Genomic DNA, 21,618 nt, shown 5'->3' with positions numbered 1-21,618 from the left:
AAACCTGCTGATGCGGCAGGTAAACAAACCGGCCCGGACTGCCAGGGGCTTTCCCTGCACAAGCGGTGCCTGACTTTGAGAAGCGCTGCTCTAGAATGAGAAGTGTCATGAAACTGACATTATTATTATTATTTATTTATTATTATATGATTTTATTTAGGGATTATTTCCCATAAGAGCATTGGGACAACTGATTACATGTTTTTCTTTCTTTTGCCTTCATTAATATTATCCTGTCAATCTGATTCAGTTTTGGTCTTGTGTCTTCCAGACCTTTATTATGAACAGGATGAAGATGGAAAAAGGCTACTACTGGCTTGGACTCAGTAAGGGGAAGGACAGATGGCTGTGGGTAACTGGTGCCTGGTTACCAGCAGAGAAGTATGTTGAATCCATTCCCTTTTATTATTATTATTATTTTATTATTAATAATTTTAAACTATTTGGATCAAATTAGGATTCTGTTGTTTATGCAACGTCTTTACTGCACTAAACAAAAAGATCATAGGTCTGAAGAGACCCCTGGCCCATCTAGTCTGGTATCCTGTCTGTGGCAGACAAGGCCGTCCTTAGGATTTATGGAGCCCTATGCAGTATTATTAAACTGGTGTCCCTATGCCCGTTGGCAGCCTGGGCTCACGTGTATTTTAGATAAGGGTGGTCTTTTGAAGGATTTATTTAAAAACTATGTATCTGAAGATCCAAGCATTTAAAGCTAAAGATGAATACTCAGATTGTGCATCTGAAAATCTGTGCAAGGATTTTTTAGAGATGTGATTTCGTAATCTTCAGCAACACACTGATGACATATTTTTAAAGCAAATATTAAACTAAGGTCCTGTAGACTAGCATGTTCTGAATGAATATTACAGTCATGCACAACTCTTTTTTCTGTAAATTCAGAAACTGACAGCATATACCTGGGGGTTGGCAAATGCCTGTTAAATGGCATCGTTACCGCTTGAATGGCTCTTTTAACAGTTTCAGTGTTGTGCTAATAGGTCTGGCAGGCTGGAAGGCTTTTTCACTTTTAAGTACTAGATCCCCTCAGGAGGAAGATTCACCAGGCTGCAGCAGCCAGCTGTGGTGGGAGTCTGCAGGAAGGGTCAAATTAGAACAGGGATAGGAAGAGGCAGGAGGGTGGACACTAAGGCCATGTCTACACTTACAGTTTTGCAGTGCTGGTAGTTACAGCTGTGTTCGTACAGCTGTGTAGGGCCAGCGCTGCAGTGTGGCCACACTGACAGCTACCAGCGCTGCAGTGTGGCCACATTTGCAGCACTTGCAGCTCTGTTGGGAGTGGTGCATTGTGGGCAGCTATCCCAGCATTCAAGTGGCTGCAACGTGCATTTCAAAAGATGGGGGTGGGGTGGAATGTGACAGGGAGCGTGGAGGAGACAGACAGAATGGATTTTTGGAGTTGACACTGTTCTCAGCTCCCTGCCTTGCAAGTTCTAAGGACTGGAAGATATAGAGTGCCTACCTTCAATCATTTTAAAAGTTCTAACTCCCTTCCCCCACTCCTCTCTCATTCACTAAATGCAAATTATGTACTGCTAAATACCCGTCAGACCAGATAAGCAACTGCTCAACACAGACTTCCCCCTCCCCCTCTGCCGTGTGAGCGTGCTGTTTCTCTCTTCAAGCAAACCGCTGTGAACATTCCAAAGTAATTCCCCTGCCTGCCTCCGCTCGCTCAGCAAACAGGAGCTGTGTTTGTTTTTTAAATAAGCAGTTTGGCTGAACTCCGATCTCTCCCTTTCTTCCGGTTTGTTGTGGACAGGAATTCTGGGATACCTCCTTATACCCCGGAGGTCAATAAAAGCGCTGGTGGGCGTCCACACTTGCTGACCAGCGCTGGATCACCAGCGCTGGAATCCCTACACCCGAGGCTCGACCGGGTGTACAGCCAGCGCTGCAACCAGGGAGTTGCAGCGCTGGCCATGCTTTGCAAGTGTGGCCACATCCTAAATTGCAGCGCTGTAACCCCCTCACCAGCGCTGCAACTCTCTAGCGTAGCCATGGCCTAAGGCTTTGGCTACTCTGGCGCTTTACAGCGCTGCAACTTTCTTGCTCAGGGGTGTGAAAAAAACACCCCCCTGAGCGCTGCAAGATACAGCGCTGTAAAGTGCCAGTGTAAACAGTGCCACAGCGCTGGGAGAGCTCTCAGCGCTGGCGCTGCAACCAGACTCACACTGCGCTTTGAAGTTTCAAGTGTAGCCATACCCTTAGACCCTAAGGACAGCCCTGGTGGCAGAAGGCAGTACTTGATGCTTTTGAAGAAGATGAAAGTCCTGCAGAATGCAATCCTATTTTCAACGTTGCACGACTGGAGCAGGGGTCTGAGCATGGGAAAAATTGCTTCTGTCCCCCATGGTGATCATTTCATGCCCTGAAACAAGATACTGAGCTACAGCTACTGTTACTGCTCATAAAATTATGCTACCTCTTTTAAAACCAGCTACAGTACTAGACTCTCACCTCCTGCAGCACTGCGTGCCACAAGTCAACTGTCTTGTATAACAAACATTCATTTTATCCACTTTTAATTTTCTGTTTTTTCCTGTGTTCTTGAGTTATGAGGGAAAGGGATGGCAATTAAGAGTACCTGAGTGACAACGTCTACCATTCCTTTTGAGGAACACCTCTAATTAATTAAATAGATCTGTTTTATACTGCTGCCCACCACTGTAGTATCTGGGGCCAGATTTGTAAAGGCATGTAGGTGCTTAAAGATGTGGGTAGGCAGCTAGTCAGAATTTCAGACGTGCCTAGGCACCTACTTCCCATTGACGTGAATGAAATTGGGTGCATACATGCCTAGTGAGATTTTCAGAAGCACCTGTCTGCATCTTTAGGTACCAAATATCTTTAGAAATCTGACCATCAGTGCCTTCCTTGTAAGACCTATACCAGGAGCAAAGTCTCTTGTGGACTTCACAGAGTTGTTGACACTTCTCCTTTTTGGGAGTTAAAACTCTGCTTAGGCTTGGGGTATGGGTTTTGTTTTACATTTTGTTAATTTCCTATTTTTGGTTGGTCAGTAGGTGGAGGTTTAAGGGGTCAGTGTTTTGAGTATTAGTCTTACTGTAGAAAGGCTTTTTCAAAGAGGAAAGTTTTGCAGCATTTCCTTAAGACGGCCAGACTCTTGATTTGCCTGGTCTCCTCTGGAGGATTGTTCCACAGCCACATCCCGCTGGCTCAGAATTCTTTGTGCCCAGCTGTCATGTGCTTTGTTCTAGGATTTGTGACTTCATTATCCCAGAGGGGAACAGCGATCTCCGCAGTTCATAGACCAAAATTTGATCTTAGATGGAAGCTAGGGCTTAATTCACAAAGTGCTTTGAGAAATAGTACCAAGGCCATAAATTGATAGCTGACAAGGAGCCAGGGAGGGGCTTGAATACAGGCCTGATGTGCTCACAACTGCGTAAACCATGAAGAGGGGAGGCAACCATGTTCTGTACCAACTGGAGCCTGTACATTCTCTTCACATTCAGCTATAGATACAGTGAATTACAGTAACCTGGACTGGATGCGACACATGCATGGATCACTCTTGCCAGGTCCTCATCTGGAAGGAAGGAACTAGCAAGCTAACAGTGAAAGAGGGCAGTTTCAGATACATTTAATGCTCCTTGGATCCAAGCTTAGTAAGAAGTCCAACTGGCCCCTGAGCTTTTTTACCATTTTGAAGAATAGGGGCTGTGTGCCTTCAGTAGAAGGTGGTGACAGTGTCTTGACTAGTTCTTCAAAGCATTTTCTCTCTCCAGCCAGCATCATTTGGGTCTTGCCTGTGTTCAGCTAAAGCCAATTGCTCTTTATCCAAGAGCTGATCTCTTGCAGACATTTTAGGAGTGGCCATGGTTGCACCAGTTGATATCACATCCCCAGCTTACTCTCTTCCTTCTCTAGAGTATGCCACTTTGGATAAGTACTTTCTGCCCACTTATTATTTGTAGTATCATATCACCTAGGCACCTAGTCAGGACCAGGACCCCACAGTGCTAGCATTCTACAAACATTGAACAAAAAAGCGGTCCCTGCCCCAAAGACCTTCCAGTCTTAAAATTCCTCCCGTAGTTTGACTTGGAAACAGGATTCTTCCTTTCCTTTCCTTACCGGTTATGTAGAGGTGCTTGGGTTTGTTCCAGATAACCTGCAACGGAAACATATTGGGCCTTTGCCAAGAGTGGCCTGAAAGGGTTCTGTTTTTTGTTTTGTATTTTATTTTAAATTTTCCCTCTACATTAGAAATTCAGGTCTTGTCTACCCTCTCTCTCAACTGAGAGACTCCATGGACAATGGAAGAACTAGTAGGTTTATGACAACACAAATACCAAAGGTGTGAAACTTGAATAACTGAGGTAGGGTCAGAGCAGAGCAGAAAATCCTTAGCCAGATTTTTTGAAACCGTTTACTTCTGTGAATACCCGTTTAGCTCAAATGTTGGGAGGAAAGCTGTCTTAGGGAAAGCTGTTATTAACATACCCAACTAGCACATCACTGGAGTAAAATCTGCTTCTCTGACACTCTCTTCCATTAGGCTTCATGTTACTGGCAGCAGTGGCAGTCATAGCTGTGTTGTTTGTGGCATGGACGAAGTTCTGGCTGAGAGCTGTTTCAACCCCAACGAATGGATCTGTGAAAAAGCCACCATGGAATTTCCAACTGTGAAGAGAGCCTCACTGGACTGAAATCGCCTCCCTTGTCCCAGCAAAAGCTTCGTATAAATAGGGCAAGGAGCACTGTTACACCAAACACAAATGTAATACTTTGGGCACAACGTAAGATTTGAGGCTAAAAGACTGAATAGGCCAGAGAGTGAACTTCTCTTTCACCTTGAACTAGTCCCCCACAGGAGAATCCCTAAAGGTGTGTGTAATGCAGTGATTCCCAACCAGTGTGCTGTCAGGCCCAAACAGCTGTGCATGGAATTTTTTTTTAAAACTACATAAGAACAAGGGGGGGAAGCCGCCTTCTGATGGGCCATCTGCCTCACCGTCCCTCCTTGTCCAGGGGTGGAGCAACCAATCAGAGCTTCCTTTCGTCCCTCCTCACATCTTGTGTAAACAATGGATCAGCTCTTCTGCTCCTCCCCTTCTCTCCTGCAGCTTCCAGCCGGAAGTGAGGGAAAGAGACCCTGGAGATCAAGGTATGCCATGGCAGAGAAAAGGTTGGGAACCACTTATGTAATGTGCAAGGGAGAGGAAAAAAAAAGTTAAAAAATTTTGGCTGAAGATGGAACCTGTGCCAAAGCCTACCTATCCAAGCTAAGAATTGGTTAATGTCTCCTACAGCATCTTTGTAGAACTATTGATCTAGTCAACGTCACATCCTTAATACTATATTTTTCCAAGCTCCTTTCCAAGCAGCAGCAGCAGCGTCTGTAGCCACCCAGGCACCTTCCACCTCTCTGGCTTGTACAGAAAAATTGAATTGTATATTACATAATTTTTCTTCCCCCTCAAAGCTCCTTGGGGCACTCTCTGTTTCTACCCCTTCCTCCCATTGCAAGGCCTGCCTGTCATAAACAGATAGCTAAGGGTTAATGTCTCTTTCACCTGAAGCACCTGACCAGAGGACCAATCAGGAAACCGGATTTTTTTCAACTCTGGGTGGAGGGAAGTTTGTGTCTGAGTCTTTTGTCTGTCTGCCTGCTTTCTCTGAGCTTTGGAGAAGTAGTTTCTGCTTTCTAATCTTCTGTTTCTAAGTGTAAGGACAAAGAGATCAGATAGTAAGTTATATGGTTTCTTTTCTTTGGTATTTGCATGAATATAAGTGCTGGAGTGCTTTAATTTGTATTCTTTTTGAATAAGGCTGTTTATTCAATATTCTTTAAGCAATCGACCCTGTATTTTGTTACCTTAATACAGAGAGACCATTTGTATGTATTTTTTTTTCTTTTTATATAAAGCTTTCTTTTAAGACCTGTTGGAGTTTTCTTTTCTGGGAAATTTCAGGGAAATTGAGTCTGTACTCACCAGGGAATTGGTGAGAGGAAGAAATCAGGGGGAGATCTGTGTGTGTTGGATTTGCTAGCCTGATTTTGCATTCCCTCTGGATGAAGAGGAAAGTGCTTTTGTTTCCAGGACTGGGAACGGAGAGGGGGAGTCACTCTGTTTGGATTCACAGAGCTTGTGTCTGTGTATCTCTCCAGGAGCACCTGGAGGGGGGAAGGGAAAAAGGATTATTTCCCTTTGTTGTGAGACTCAAGGGATTTGGGTCTTGGGGTCCCCAGGGAAGGTTTTTCAGGGGGACCAGAGTGCCCCAAAACACTCTAATTTTTTGGGTGGTGCCAGCAAGTACCAGGTCCAAGCTGGTAGCTAAGCTTGGAGGTTTTCATGCTAGCCCCCATATTTTGGACGCTAAGGTCCAAATCTGGGACTAAAGTTATGACACGGTGGCAGCAGCATCTGTAGCCACCCAGGCACCTTCCACCTCTCTGGCTTGTACAGAAAAATTGAATTGTATATTACATAATTTTTCTTCCCCCTCAAAGCTCCTTGGGGCACTCTCTGTTTCTACCCCTTCCTCCCATTGCAAGGCCTGCCAATAAACATTTCCCCTTTGTTTGAGCATAACTCCATTTATATTTGCTGTTCAGGACCACTAACTTTTTATTTGACTGCAATAGCCAAGTACACAGGCTGTTTGTTTCAGGGAGGTCTTGTGGTGAGATCTAAGAATCAGGAGCTGGAGAACTGGCTTCTCATCCTGGCTATGACACTGATTTCCTGTATGGCCTTGGGTCTCTGTCTGCCATAGTTTCCTGATACCTGAAACTGTGATAATGATGCTTCCCTACCTCACAGGAGTATTGTGAGGCTTAAGTCAGAAATGGCTGTGAAGCACTCAGATACTACAGTGATGAGTGCCATAGGAATGTCTATAAATAAAAAGGCATCCATCTGTAATTATTTTGCTTTGGAAGAGTGGTAGCAATTATTCATACAGAGCTCTGTATAAAAATTATGAAGTCTCATAAAACAAAATTGCTGTACATTTCTCATGCACACACAGAGTATTCTTTGCAACCTGTAACATATGGGGTGAGAGCCTTTGTATTAAACTGTAGAATCCATATCACTCAACCTACAACAACCCAAAATGAAGGACGTGAAAAAATCATTCATGCAGGAAGTTTAGAATGCTGTGGGATTTATTCGTTTTGGGTAAACACCGCTTTCTATAACCGCAAGGCAATGATTCTGTATTCCAGATGTAAGCAATTTTTCAACCATGAAAATGAGGAGACACCAGGTTTAGAGTTGTGCCAGAATGTTCCAGAATGCCATTCTGTCATTTTTTTTATGCTGGAGCTGAGTTTGGCAGTGCACTGGGGTCAGTTGCCTCTCACTAGCTCACTCCACCCCAAGCCAGGGGAAGGTGCTTTGACAGATGCACTGGGGACTCGGTCAGAGATCCATGCTGCTGATAGATTGCCAGTGCCAGCAGCGAGCATGTGGGGGTGTCACAGGACGGTTTTTCCACATTTTCCCATGGCAAACAGATTTCTAGGATCCCTGCATATGACTCATACTACTTCTGTAGTGCAACCATAATTTAAAACAGCGGTTCTCAAGCTGTGGGTCAGGACCCCAAAGTGGGTCTGTGACAGCACCCCTCATAAGGCTTTATGGAAATATGCTTATGAATATAGATAACATAACTGGAACATGTTCTCTGCTACACATGCGATGTAACATATCTACATAAAGGTTATGATCTACTGAATCTATTTAATCCTATTTGTATGCATGTATCATTTTTGTACTCGTTATGAATATTGGCTGTGTACTTGCTTGATTTCTAAATAACATTCTAAATGAGCATTTGGTCAGTTCCTGGAGAAAAGAATTCAAAAAGTTAAGCGTCCAGTCAGGAAGCACTTAAGGAACAATGCATCTTGGAATGCTCCAGTCCACACAAGAAGTCTTCCTGGAGACATTCATGATATCATGTGGGCAATGGCTTCTGCCTATAAAAACTGGGAGTCATGTATGGACATGTGACTTGTCCAGGTGACTCCAGAACTCCATCTTGGAGCTGGACTGCATAGGAGAGAGGAGGGGGGTCTCCACCCACAAGAAAAAGTCTAATCAAGTCCATGGGAGATCCTTCCATTTGGTCTTCAGCTGTCTAAAGAGAGAGCCTCTCCACCCCCAAAGATACCTGAAAGAAACTGGAACAAAGGACAGTGACTGCAAGGGGTGTAAGTGATTGCTGGACCCAGACTAAAAGGAGATTAGTCTGTAAAAGGAAGCATTCTGGAACTGGTGAGGATTTTATCTATATTCAGTTGGATTAGACATAGACTGGCGTGTTTTATTTTATTTTGCTTGGTAATTCACTTTGTTCTGTTGTTACTACTTGGAACCACTTAAATTCTACTTTCTGTGTTTAATAAAATCACTTTTTACTTATTAATTAACCCAGAGTATGTATTAATACTGGGGGGGAGGGGGAACAGCTGTGCATGTCTCTCTATGAGTGTTATAGAGAGCGAACAATTTGAGTTTACCCTGTATAAGCTTTATACAAGGTAAAACAGATTTATTTGGGTTTAGACCCCACTGGGATTTGGGCGTCTGAGTGTTAAAGACAAGAACACTTATGTAAGCAGCTTTCAGCTAAGTCTGCAGCTTTGGGGCGAGTAATTCAGACCCTGGGTCTGTGTTGGAGCAGACAGGCATGTCTGGCTCAATAAGACAGGGTGCTGGGGTCCCACGCTAGCAGGGGCAGAGGTAATCTTGGCACATCAGGTGGCAGCTCCCAGGGGGTTTCTGTGATTCAACCCATCACAGGGTCGCTACTCCATTGTAATGGCGTCACCAGGGCTGGCATTAGACTTGCTTGGGGCCTGGGCCTGAAGCCCGAGCCCCACCGCCCGGGGCCAAAGAGCCCTAGGTGGTGGGGCTCAGGTTACAGGCCCGCCTTTGGGGCTTAAGTCCTTGGACTTCTGCTTTGGGCTCTCACCCTGGGCGGTGAGGCTCGGGCTTTTGCTTTGGCCCCCCCCCCCAGGACGGTGGGGTTTGGGCAGGTTCAGGCTTCAGTCCCCCCTCCTGGGGTCATGTAGTAATTTTTCTTGTCAGAAGGGGGTTTCGATGCATTGAAGTTTGAGAACCCCTTATTTAGAAAAAAAAACACAAAATACTTGATTGTCTTTTAAATCTGGTGGACTTAGTCCATACATTTTGATTGTATAAACATTCTACCTGCTTTAAGGCTTTCATAAGAAAAAGAGACTTCATTCACATGTAGAAAGACAGTTTGTCTGATTCACAAGGCACACAAATGTGCAACTTCTAATTTGGGATAAAAAGCATATTAGATCATTTAGTCTGACCTTCTGTATATCATAGGCCACCAGCACCCAAATACTAAACCCAACAACTGAAATTAAACCAAAGTATTACAGCCGACAGGAGTCTAAGCTATTATGTGCCACAGGCAGAGAATAGGAGGGACTGAGGTGCACCACTGCCCAAAGTCCCTACAATCGTAGAGAAATGATGAAATGAGATGCAGTATAATTCTGTTTATCCAAAACCCTGTTATCCTAATCTCTGCATTATCCCAATCCCTTTCTAGTTCCCCAGCCTGAGGTATATGCTTCAGAGGACATGCATCTCAGGCTGGCGAACAAGTAAGGGTTAGGGATAATGAAGAACTTTGGATAACAGAGAAGAGACCCCCCAGTCAGGACTGCGAGGAGGAGGAGTCCCCCACACTGGTATGTGTGTGTGTAGGAAGGCCACCCTACTGCTGAATGGCTCCTGTTCTCTCAATCAGGGCCAAATTAGTCTTTTGTGGGCCTGGCGGCAAACATATTTGTGGGCCACCATGTGCGAGGGGCCAGCTGGGGGCAATGGGGCATGGTGAGAGGTGTCAGTCCCCGGAGCGAGGGGCTGGCTGAGGGCAATGGGGCACGGGGAAGGGGGGTGGAGGAGATCTACTCTGTATGAGGGTGGGGACTGAGGAGGGGGTCTCTTGTGTGAGGCTGGGCACAGTGGATCTCTGTGGGCTTGGCTGAGTGATTCCAGGGAGCTGTGGGGGAGGGGTGGTCTCTCTGTGGGGCTGGGCTGAGGGGGTGCTGGGCTGGGAGGTCCCAGGGAGCTGTATGTAGGGGGAGGGCTGGACTGGGGGCAATGGGTCTCTGTGGGGCTGAGCTGGAGGGGTCAGGCCCGGGGTCCTGGGGCAGGCCAGTCCCTCTCTCTTTTTCTGAGGCTGAGCTGGGGGAAGTGGGTCTCTGTGGGGCCAGGCTCAGGTTATCCTGGGGAGATGTGGGGGATGGTGCCAGGACGGCAGTCCCTCTCTCCACGGGACTGGACTGGAGGCAATGGGTCTCGGAGGGGGCGGGCTAGGGAGGTTTCAGGGGAGGCAGGCTATGGGGTTCTGGGGAGCTCTGTGTGTGGGAGGCATCCTGCGGGGGTCTCTCTTTCTCTCTCTGGGGCAACTGAGGCCCTGTCTGCGATGGAAGCAGCCGGGCATGGCCTGCCTCCTGCCCAGCCTGGAGGAGGGACCCACCACCAAGATGCTGGGGCTGGAGCCATGTTGTTATGGGCCCTTTCCAAGTGTGCTATCCCCAGGTGAGGAGCAAAGCTCAGGCTGCTGTTCCACTTGCAGGCAGGGTCAGGAGAGGTTTTTCCCTGCGCTCAGCTCCCTTGCCCCACCTGGGAAGGAGCCTGGCCACAGATCAGTGGGGGTGGGGAGAAGTGTTTTGAATCAGGGGAATATTCTGTCCCGAACTGCAAGCACTTCTGGTGAGTGGGGAAGGGGCTCAGAGACCAGCTTCTCTGTGGCCTGGACATGTCCCCTCTGGCTCTGCCATGCTCTGTCCTCCCATGGGAAATGTCACTGGCCCAGATGCCTGAGCTCATGGCCCTCTGCTGTTTGGCCCAAATGGCTGAAGTTTTTCAGCCACTCGGGAGAAATTCCCCCTCCAAAACTTCCAGCTCGGGGCAAATGCTTGAAGCAGAGCAGGGCCAAGCCTTCCTGCCGTCCTGCCCCATGTGCTCACTTCATGGGCAATCAGCCACCTCGGGCTGATCTACACTAGAAATGTATATGTGCATAGCTACGTCTCTCAGGGGTGTGAAAAAACAACCCCCCTAAGCGACATAAGGGTTGCAGGCATAAGCACTCATGTGCACAGCGGTGTGTTGGCGGGAGACGCTCTCCCGCTGACAGCTACCACTGCTCATTGAGTTGGCTTTATTATGTCGACGGGTGATTTCTCTCCCCTCAACATAACGTGGCTACACAAGCGCACTTAGAGCTGCAAAGCTGTATTGATACAGCTTTGCCACTGTAAGATGGTAAATGCAGACATTCTCTTAGGCACCCACCTTTGAAAATGTTGACTATTCAAAGTCCTTATCTGACCCTTTCTGGAATTCACCGATCTCCACCTATCACTTTAGCAAAGAACTTAGATTGTAAGGTCTTCAGGGCAGGGACTGTCTACGACTGTGTTTGTATGCTGCTGAGCACAGTGGGGCCTCATTCTTGGTTTGTCCTCAGGCACTACTGCAATAAACATGATTATTATTAATAGTAATATGAGAACTGACAAATCTGTGAGAGAAACAATGACTTGTAAAATATTGAAGCTTGAGAGAAGCGACCAGGCTGTTCTATTGAGCACATCTATTAAAAAGACCACGGAAATAGAGAAAGTTTTACTAAAGGTGTTGAGACTCAGGACCCATGGAGTGGGGTGGGGATGATGAATCTCAGAATCTGCAAACAGGTCTTGATTCTGTGGGTGTGTAGTGGTGAGAGTATAAACACAAAGCAAACAGATGAGGTAGGCCCCCCTCTTGAGAGTGCTGCAGCTTGGCTGCCAATTACGCTAATCCTAGTAGTAGGAGTGAGATCTAAGGCTCCAATACTGCAATGAGCTTCACACACGCAGACTCCTGCCCTGTCATGGAGTCTGAGGGTATGGCTACACTTGCAGCCGTACAGCGCTGCCGTGGGAGCACTCCTGCGGCAGCGCTTTGAAGTGCAAGTGTAGTCGCAGCGCCAGCACTGGGAGAGAGCTCTCCCAGCGCTGCACGTACTCCACCTCCCTGTGGGGGTTAGCTTACAGTGCTGGGAGCCACGCTCCCAGCGCTGGGGCAGTGTTTACACTGGCGCTTTGCAGAGCTGTAACTTGCTACGCTCAGGGGTGTGTTTTTTCACACCCCTGAGCGAGAAAGTTGCAGTGCTGTAAAGCGCCAGTGTAGCCAAGGCCTCAATCTCTTCAGTGGGCCTAGAGGGGAAATGGAAGATAGATGGAACGAGGTGTGGGTGGGACTGAAGAGACATGGGTTTGATCATTTTTTCCCTGGCAGTGCTAATGAGGTGCTTAGCTATACGCTCCTCTCTTCCGCTCTGGTCCTGCAAGCACCTCTTCACAGGTGGAACTCTGTACCCATAAAGAGTTGCTTGTTGGATCAGGACATAAATCACACACAGACAATACAGTTCAGGTATTTGCTTGTCTGGTGGACTTTTTAAAAAATCTATATTCTAAATTTGGTTGGGCCAGATTTGGAATTTTGGTTTGGTCTAACTCTAGTTTCCCTAGAAAAACAAAGCTGTTTTGAATATTGATAACTGGACATGAAAAAATTCTATCTTCAGAAGCTCCTTAAAATCTTGCATTTTGTCTCAAGCTGTACTAATACTTAAAAAAGAGTTTAGAATACTATGTACAGTATGATGCTACTGCTATAGAATAGTAGTATAGTGTGATACTTTTTTCAATACATCCTCCTGAAAGCCCCATGGTTTTATTGTAAAGAAAATATTTGAATGGGGAAAGGGCATTTCACTGGTACAAGGGGAGGGAGGAAATTCCAAGCACGAGAGGTGACATGGAAATAGACATGGAAAAAAGAATAGGAAAAGGTTCAAAGAGGGTTTCAGGAGGAAAGGTATATCAGCATATAGTAATAACTTTAGTAATGGTGTTCCAAATTCCCTTTTTGTTCAAACCAAAACTCCATTTCATAATTACCCCAAGATTTGGGAGGGACAGAATTCAGAATCACAACCCACATTCAGAGCTGAATTTTGTAAACATCCCCTAGTTTTATAAAGGGAAAAACCAACCTCTTGGAGGTGAACACTTTTGAAAATGTTAGCATGTTTGAAATCCACGTTAAATTTTTACATCTTGAGCTTGACTGTAATGGAAACGATGATGAAACAACAGAAAAAAATCTGTAATCTAAAAAATAAAAATAAATTGTTTCTGTTACAGTGGTCCAGTGGCAAAGTATCAGTACTACAGATACCAGCAAAATTCCAGGGGTAAAAGCCTGATAAGAATTTGCCATTGATTTCATGGGAGGGGAGGGAGAGGAGAGAGATTTCACCGCAAATGTTCAGGCTTTGCTATTATTGAGATTACAGTTAGTTTATTTTTCTTTTTAAATGTAACCTGCCAATAAGGATGCTAAGAAAAAAGCCAGCCTAATAACCTTTAATCCACAGCAATTGTTAAAAACACATCATGCTGTCCTTAATTGTGAGTATTTTCTAAGAATTAATGTACTTATTGATGTCATATTAGTGTTCACAATAGTCATGTAGTATGTTAATACATTGGATTTGTGCCCATTCTTCTTACTTGATTCTTGCTTACCAATAGTTATCTCTTCATGGTTACCAAAAATAACAATTAAATAAAAATGTTACTTGAGACCATGCGATTGTTGAAGTTGCTTCTGGAGGTATTTGCTTTTTCCTCCATCTGGACTTTTGTTTCCTATGGGATTTATTTGCAATCTGCCGGATGAGGATCTGAGGGGAGTTTGCCAGATCTGGGGCTGCATCATTCAGCACATCTGGAAGTGATTTATGGGGCTCTTTCACTACGCCAGTGCAATTTCTGGATTCTGAGCAGCTTCTCAGAACAGAAAAATAAAAGAAAAACCAGCACCGCTCCAAAGCACACTTGAAGGATTTGAAAAAGGATTCCCAATTTAAAAGCATTACTGTGGCCCTTTAAGGCTCACGTACCTAGGATTTCCAAGGGGAGTCATGGGCAAGGCAGTTTTGGCATGAGTGCTTTGCAGTTTTGGGTTAGCTAGGAACCGAGTGTTGTCGCCCTGCAGTTCTTCTGGAGAAAGAAGCCGTGAGTGCTGTGCTGCGTTTGAAAGGTAAAGACTAATTAAGCAGGAAATATCTAAACAGTAATGTCACTGTTTCATATGCAGCTTTCCCTACTGCCGCCCCTTATTTTGTTATATGATCTGGCAGTTGTGTCTAGAGACGTCAGATTCCAGTAATCTGCGTTTAGGAAAACTAGGGGTAAATGTTTGCAGAGTAACAAGTCGAGTTCCTTTCTTTCTTGAAAGGCTACAAAATGCAGACCACTGATATTAAGAATCTTTTCAAATATTGAACTAAAAGTTTTGTTATATGTGAGTCTTTCTAGGTTTGGATTTTAAAGATTAAAAACTTGGAGCGATTCGGACTGTTTTAATTATGTCTAGAGCTAGTGTAGGGTTCTGACAAGCCAGCTGCATATCACAGTGACTGCAAGTTACATTTACAGTTTGGGACAAATTATTTTAATTGTAAGAGTGACATCCTGGTCCTATTGAAATCAATGACAAAACTGCCATTGATTTCACTAAGGCCAGGATTTCACCCCAGGAGTGAGAATTTTGTCCACTTACAAAAATTACTGATTCAAATTTCCAGACTAGAAAGGAAACAATATTTGTGTTCTGTGCACAGGAGAGGAGATTTCTAAAGGCAAAGCTCTTCTCTTGACTGATCGTCTGATCTACTTACATATGAAAATCAAGGGGGTTCCGTGCATATGGAGAGAGCAGAATATTGGAGTTTAGATAAACAGTGCAGATCTGATAAGAATTTAGCCCTAAAATAACTATTACCTTACACTATGTTTATTAATCCGTCTTTTTCAAACCAGTCACAATATTTATATGCATACAGACTGTTCTGTTTACGTGTTCTGTTTAGAATTTAACGTGTCAATCAAAATTGGAGACTGACTCGAGATCTTTCTGTAAACTCAGAATTAACCAAGAAGACATAACTGTATTTTGTGACTCAGCTTTCAAGAATTCATACCACTCTAGCCTCTTCTAAATGAATCAAAATGAATTTTATTTAAAAATAATAAACATAATATCTGTATCTGCAGGCATGAAAATATAGAAGGGGGTTGAGATGCTAGGAAGAGATACAGTGCTGGAGGGAGAAATGTCACATGAGTACATTGTTTTCTTTTTTGCCTGTAGTGCTGTGTAGTTCTTGTTTGTTTTAATTTTTGATATCTTATCTCATGTCTTCAATAACTTGTTTCCTGAAGTTTCAGTTTGCTTTCATAGGTTTACAGGCCTCAGGTGACTGGAATGTAAAAAGAAATTCCCCTTACACATTGATCAAGATTATGACTGAACCTCCATAGGTATAGTAGACGGGCCAAAAGGCTAGCTGTGCTTGCAAGCTTGAGGAATGTGGGCTGGCTAGCATCAAAGGCAGCTCTTATTAAGGGCAGGAGAAAGGCCTTGTGCTCCCTGTACACAACTAATCATCCTTTTTGTTTTCAAATGTGTGCCTAGTGTGGTATTTTATTTTTAAAAAGAACTGTTTACAAGTTTTTTTTTAAAGGCCTATGTCCAGGGAAGAAAAAAAAAAGGTAATATTTTTTTAAATGATGCAACACAACATCTGTATGATGAGCCCATCGTTAAAATCAGTGGGAGTTGTGACAGGTCTGAATTTGGACCTATAAATTTAAAAATAAATCATAATCTGCTTTTTACTATTAAGATTTTCTAAATTTGTACCGCTTAAAGTACAAACTAAAAAATAATTTGGCTTCTAAAATACAAGGAAACGTGGGATTTTTCCATAAATGTCCATTAAGGAGATTTAATACTTTCCTTAGAGGCATCTGATCCTGGCCACTTTCAGCGCTTGACTACAATGACAGTTTTAAGGAAACTTCTAGTTGCTCCAGCACTGTAGATGATGTGGTTAAAATGCTCGTGGCTGGTCTTCACCAACGGTCTCCCCTTATTCCTACAACCTGTTGAATTATGCTGTCCCCTGGTTGCTGCCACCATTGAAATTACACTGATGTTATAGTGCAGACACAGCCCAAGATTGAAACAGGATTCTAGGCTAGATAGATCCTTTGTCTTATTTAGTATGGCAATATCTCTGTTGCTGTGTGTTTGATTATAACAAGATTTAGAAATGGCATTATGGTGTTTACATTTGTTGTTCTGCTGTATGGGGAGTCAAGGATAATTTCAATGGATTAAAATACCTACAGATGCATTTTGTAAACACATTGTATATTTGCATATGTTTTATTTTCTGTTTTACATTAAGAAAAATCTGTGTTATAAAATGTAAGTATTGCTGATATAAGTGACTGTACTGAGTTTATTGAAACATTAATTGTTTCACTATAGTTATATAGCTTTGAAAATGGGTAATGTACTTAAAACATTTTTGCTTTTAAATTCTGGATTATATAAGGTCATAAATTGTTGCCCAAAACATTGCAAATGTAACATGTTTCCATGAAAAGCTTTCCAAAGTTAGGATTCTGCTTCCATTCAAGTCAAAGGCAAAACCTAAAGATGCAAAATTGGGCCCATAAAATACTAAAGAAATATTCATCACTCTGTTTATAACTTCTCTCTTTCTCTCTCTTTTTTTTAAACTACAGATCGCAGTTCTTAACCAAAGGAACATATGGCTCTGTTAAGGAAAAGTAAGAAAGATTCAGAACATTTCAATATCAGTTTGATTTACATTTTTTTTTAAACAGCTAGATAAAGATCATGTAAAAATTTTACAGGAGATTGCATAGGAGGATTGCATGCTAATTTATGACTCCAATTCTGCAAACACGTAAACCATTCCTACATACATCTTTCTTACATTTTCCTTTTATGTGTTTTCCTGTTACCTGCCTCTCTTCCAGTCTTCAGCGTGGAAATTATACAAATGTAGACTTTCTTATATCTGCTCACCAATGTGTAACTTGCATCATCTTGCACATCACTTCTGAATTTGAATCAATGGAGAAAATCTTGAGAGGTGCCACTCTGTGTTGGCATGATCGACACTGAGAACAGTGAGGCTGTAGAATGGCTTCTCATCAGGTTCACACTTAGGTCCATTGGAGTTATAGAAGCTCTTGCATGTAAGCAATTCCACCTCCTCCTATACCCATTTGCAGATCCTGATCCTTCTGTCTTCCTCATGGAGGAGCCATGGAAGCTACTGCAGTGTTGAGACAATATTAAACCGCATGAAGCAGTATGCAAGAGGGAGACAGAGCAATCCAGGGACTGGGGCTCACTCTGAGCCTTCCAAAAAGTGGATGGTTGGGAGTTTGAGGGGGCTATGCTAGCTCCCAAATTCCAGGATCATGGAGACCCTCAATGTGGATGAATCCTTCACTTTCTTGGCTAACAGCTCTGTTGTGATGCTATCAGTTGGTTCCATAAGCCGCTTGCTTCCCTTGTTGTCAGTCAGCTGGGGAGCACGTGCTCTCCATCCCCCATGCAGGTACATCTGGAGAGGCACTGCCTCCCACTTGACATCACCTACCAATATAGCAGAATTGGAATTCTGCCTCTGGGGGAATGGATGGATCTTTTTGTTCTATGGAGCAGCTCTGTGGCCACTATTGAGAAGGAGGGTTCCACACTCAAGACATGATTAATGCCTTTGGGTGCTGAGCTTAGCTTTCCTGCAGAGCTCTGGATTTTATGCCTTCTCAGCACCACAGTTAGGATTTGGCCCAGTGGGATTCAGGGTTCTCAATACCTCTCAGGATCAGGCTAAAGTGAGCAGACTATGCCCTCACTCCATGCAACCCCATTGAAGTCAATAGGTGAGATCCTCAGCTGGTGTAAAAAAGCATAGCTCCACTGACATTCTTTATCTATGCTAATTTACACCAGCTGCTGATCTTGCTGAAAAGATTGGTACAGGTGTAACTGAGGGCAGAATTCTGTGATGTTTTTTGAATATTTTTCCCATTCTGAGAACATTTACCATGCTACATAACTAACCAAATAGAATTGAAGATGACATTCAGCCAGTTCATTGATAATGATGATGATGCTTATTTACCCTTAGCCTTTCCAGTAACATCCTACTCAGAGGTGATTTATGTTAGATTGCTTAAGCATTCAGTCCAAGGCAGACTCTGGTAGAAGCTGAAAAATCCAAATATACAGTAAGGCATTTGCTTTTTGCATGCTTTGATTTTGCTAAATAAAGTACTTGAATCAAAATATGTATACCTTTGCAAAGATTTTGGAACATGCACAGTTTCTGTGGCATGCTGAGTTTATTTTTGTAATACTTTTAGAGTTAGCCTCAAATAGACCTTGAATAGCTGAACTATTTCAGTGAAATGATCTAGAATGCTTCACTGTTTGAAGGTCTACCCAAAGGGGTTTTGGGTAAAGGAAAGGGCCAGGTAGGGTTAATTCTGAAATCCTATGGCAATTGGAAGACCATAGGATAGCCAGAAAAAAAGTTCCAAAATCAGTTAACAGCTTTTTATACATCTCTTACACATTTTAAAATCAGTACAATTATACAAATAAAGAAGAACGGTGCACTTCTTCATTACCCTCTAGATGTGTATATTAGACTTTCAAGTGACCTCATAATCATATTCTCTTCCTCATCCTTCCACTTTCATCCCCCTTCCTGTGTGTTTAGTTCCTCCTTAGCTTAGGACCTGATTCTGCAGAGTTATTACTGAATTATCTTTTCTAAGCGATGTCCGCTGGGGATAGGGTGACCAGATATACCGATTTTGGAGGCTTTTTCTTATATAGGCCCCTATATCCCCCCACACCCATCCTGATTTTTTACACTTGCTGTCTGGTCATCCTAGCTGGGGGTGATGGACAGCACCCTGTCTCCCACCTGCCCACTGCTCCCTCTGCCCACCTAGTCCCACCCAAGTTTGGGCCATAAAGAGCATTTTTTGAGGGGCAGAAGAACTATGAGGTCAGTATCACAAAGGTGGCTGAACCACCATTCTGTGTGGGACAGAGGATGCTCATAATGGTATGAAGTATATAATACCCCACTTTGGGGATGGGAACAGTTTTCAGCATCACTATAAAAAGTGTGTATGAGACCAATCCCCACCAAGCCTGTATCTTGCTGTCTGTAACTATGATGAAAATGGATTTGTCTCATCTACAAAAGCAGTTAAAATCATTTTCAACAATAGTTAAGGAGAAAATGGGGATAGAACCTCTGGCTGCCAACCATTTTCAACAGGTAATTTTCCTAGGGTAAGCAGCCCTTGAATAATAGGCTTAATGTTTTAACAGTTTTCCTATTTAGGAAGTACTTGCAATCAGAACATCCTTGAAAACCAAAAATCTGGAAAGAGCTGACCACAGATTCCTGATTACACTGAACATGGGCTACAGTGCGAATTTCTAAATAAATCTTACAAGCAGTTTCTGTTTTTAATTTGGTCAAATAGCAAATGAGATGATATTTTCAAAACAAATACAGGAATACAGTAAATGGCAGTCATCATCTAGCTGGTAAAATAAAATACAGGTATTTGAGCAATTAGTAATTAGCATTAGTTTTTATACTAACTTTTAACCAGTTGTCCTTTTTATTTCAGTTAATCAGATCTTATTATTCCTACTTGTTTTGACCATCTGTGTCATTCTGTATAATAAAGTTCACAAGGTGCCATCTACATTAAATAATGAAACAAGTAAGTAGCTCGTTATTTTATTCTGTTCAGATTTCATGGTAACTCAGCACTGGTTTCTGTTCCTCCTGTAGGATAAATAGAAATTTATAACAGAATCACTTGTGTTATTTTGATGTAATCTAGGACACAGAACTTTTAATTTCTAAATCAGCTGATTCGAATAATACCAGGTCAGTAGTGGCTAAGAATCTCCATTGTGCTTCAGGGCCTGATCCAACTCTCCTTGAGGCCAATGAGAATTCTTCCACTGACGTCAATGGGAGCTGGGTCACATTCTCAATTTTTTGCAGAGACTAACAGAAAAGTCAATTGGTAACAACCATGAGGATGTTTTTTAATTATGGGAATCTGCCTGCTTGGGAATAGACTGAGACCATTAGTTCATTTCCAACAGGCCATCAAATAGCGGCAGCAGGTAATAACCAACCTGAGCCAGCCAACCACTGACTAAGGACTTGTCTACACTAGAAAGTTTTTCCACTTTAACTGTACTGGGTACAATTATACTGGTGTAAAATGTAGGGAATATACTGTACCAGTATAAGTCACTTTTATATGGTATAACTGCTTTCACACTAGGGATTTTACCAGTATAACTATGTTTATTAAAAAAAATCACACTCCTAAATGAGATAGTTACACCAGTAAAACTTTTAAGCGCAGATCAGACATTAGGGGTGAAAGGCTTCATATCATAGTCCAGGTCTAAACTACAGAATTCTGCTGGCATAAGTCAGGGTGTGAAGAGGTGTGATTCTTGAGCAACATAGGTGTGTTGGCAGAAGTCCCTAGTGTGGACACAGTTATGTTGGGAAAACGGTGTTTTTAGAAGTATAGCTTGTTTAACTGGTGGGATGTGATTATAGTGTACAAAGCACAGCTGCATCCACACAAGGAGAGCTCCAACGGTGTAGTGTATTCCTACATCAATAGAGCACTTCTAGTGAAGATTTAGCCCTAGTGTTTATTTTGGTATTTATGTGCACTAATCTCAGTACTGTTAATCGTGTTCCCCAGCTCTTCAACCCTTAGCAGCTTCCTGAGCATTGTAACACTTTTGCTCCGTTTCTAGTTTATACAATTCAGAGACTAAGTCTGTTATAAAATGGTGCTGAATTCTGTATAATAATTTTGGGGTTTGCTATATGCAGTTGATTTGGAGAATCCTGAGGAAATGGAAGAAGAAATTCCAGTGGTGATATGTGCTGCTGCAGGAAGAATGGGTGCAACGGTAGCAGCAATTAGTAGCATCTACAGCAACACCGATGCTAATGTTTTGTTCTACATAGTTGGCCTAAAGAACACAATTCCACATATCAGGTAATAGTATTTACCAAAATTATTCATTCTGCTGCTTAGTTAGGGCCAGATTGTTACTGGGCTTAGCACTGGTGCACAGGGATTGGAGGAGGGCCCAGGGAGTCATTCCTCCCCGCTGTGCAAAGGCCATCACAGTCACAGATCCTGCAGTCCCCTGGGTACAGGGATTGCTGCCTGCTAGGGGCACCAGCCACCCTAGAAGGGAACTAATCTAAGCCAGGTGATGGCCACTGCCCCGCACCAACCAGCGGCGGAAGGGAGGTCATGCTGCAAGATGGTACAGTGTGTGTGTGTTTCCCCTGAACAATCCTTCCTGAAGCTGCCTCTGGGAAAATGTGGCTTTGCACTGCTCCATATTCAGGGCTGTGCCTTCAACTTCAGAGGAGAAGAACAGATAGAGTGGAGCTAACAGAGAAAAAAGGAGAGGTAAAGGTTATAAATATGGGGTTCCACCATGATCATAGAAAATTGTAGATATTATTTAAAGTGGGGTGGGTTGAACCCAGGTGCAGACCAAGGAGGAATGAGACCATCAA

General features: G+C 43.4%; 1 protein-coding gene across 2 annotated transcripts in view; it reads left to right on the top strand.

The window, feature by feature from the left end:
• The first annotated feature begins 356 nt into the window (after window positions 1-356).
• GLT8D2 (glycosyltransferase 8 domain containing 2) overlaps window positions 357-21,618 on the top strand; it is a 38,609-nt gene continuing 17,347 nt past the window's right edge. Inside the window, exons 1-4 of one of the 2 annotated variants that reach the window (XM_030544616.1) lie at window positions 357-381; window positions 16,715-16,759; window positions 19,667-19,762; window positions 20,914-21,082. In XM_030544616.1, coding sequence (XP_030400476.1) covers window positions 16,741-16,759; window positions 19,667-19,762; window positions 20,914-21,082 — 284 coding nt within the window. In that variant the 5' untranslated portion in view covers window positions 357-381; window positions 16,715-16,740. Of the gene's footprint in view, window positions 382-13,891; window positions 14,157-16,714; window positions 16,760-19,666; window positions 19,763-20,913; window positions 21,083-21,618 lie in introns of those variants that run through there. The other variant, XM_030544605.1, reaches the window with a different exon arrangement.

Source organism: Gopherus evgoodei, chromosome 1 (assembly GCF_007399415.2).
Source record: "Gopherus evgoodei ecotype Sinaloan lineage chromosome 1, rGopEvg1_v1.p, whole genome shotgun sequence".
NCBI classification, from domain to species: Eukaryota; Metazoa; Chordata; order Testudines; family Testudinidae; genus Gopherus; species Gopherus evgoodei.
This window is presented reverse-complemented; position numbering and strand designations above follow the sequence as displayed.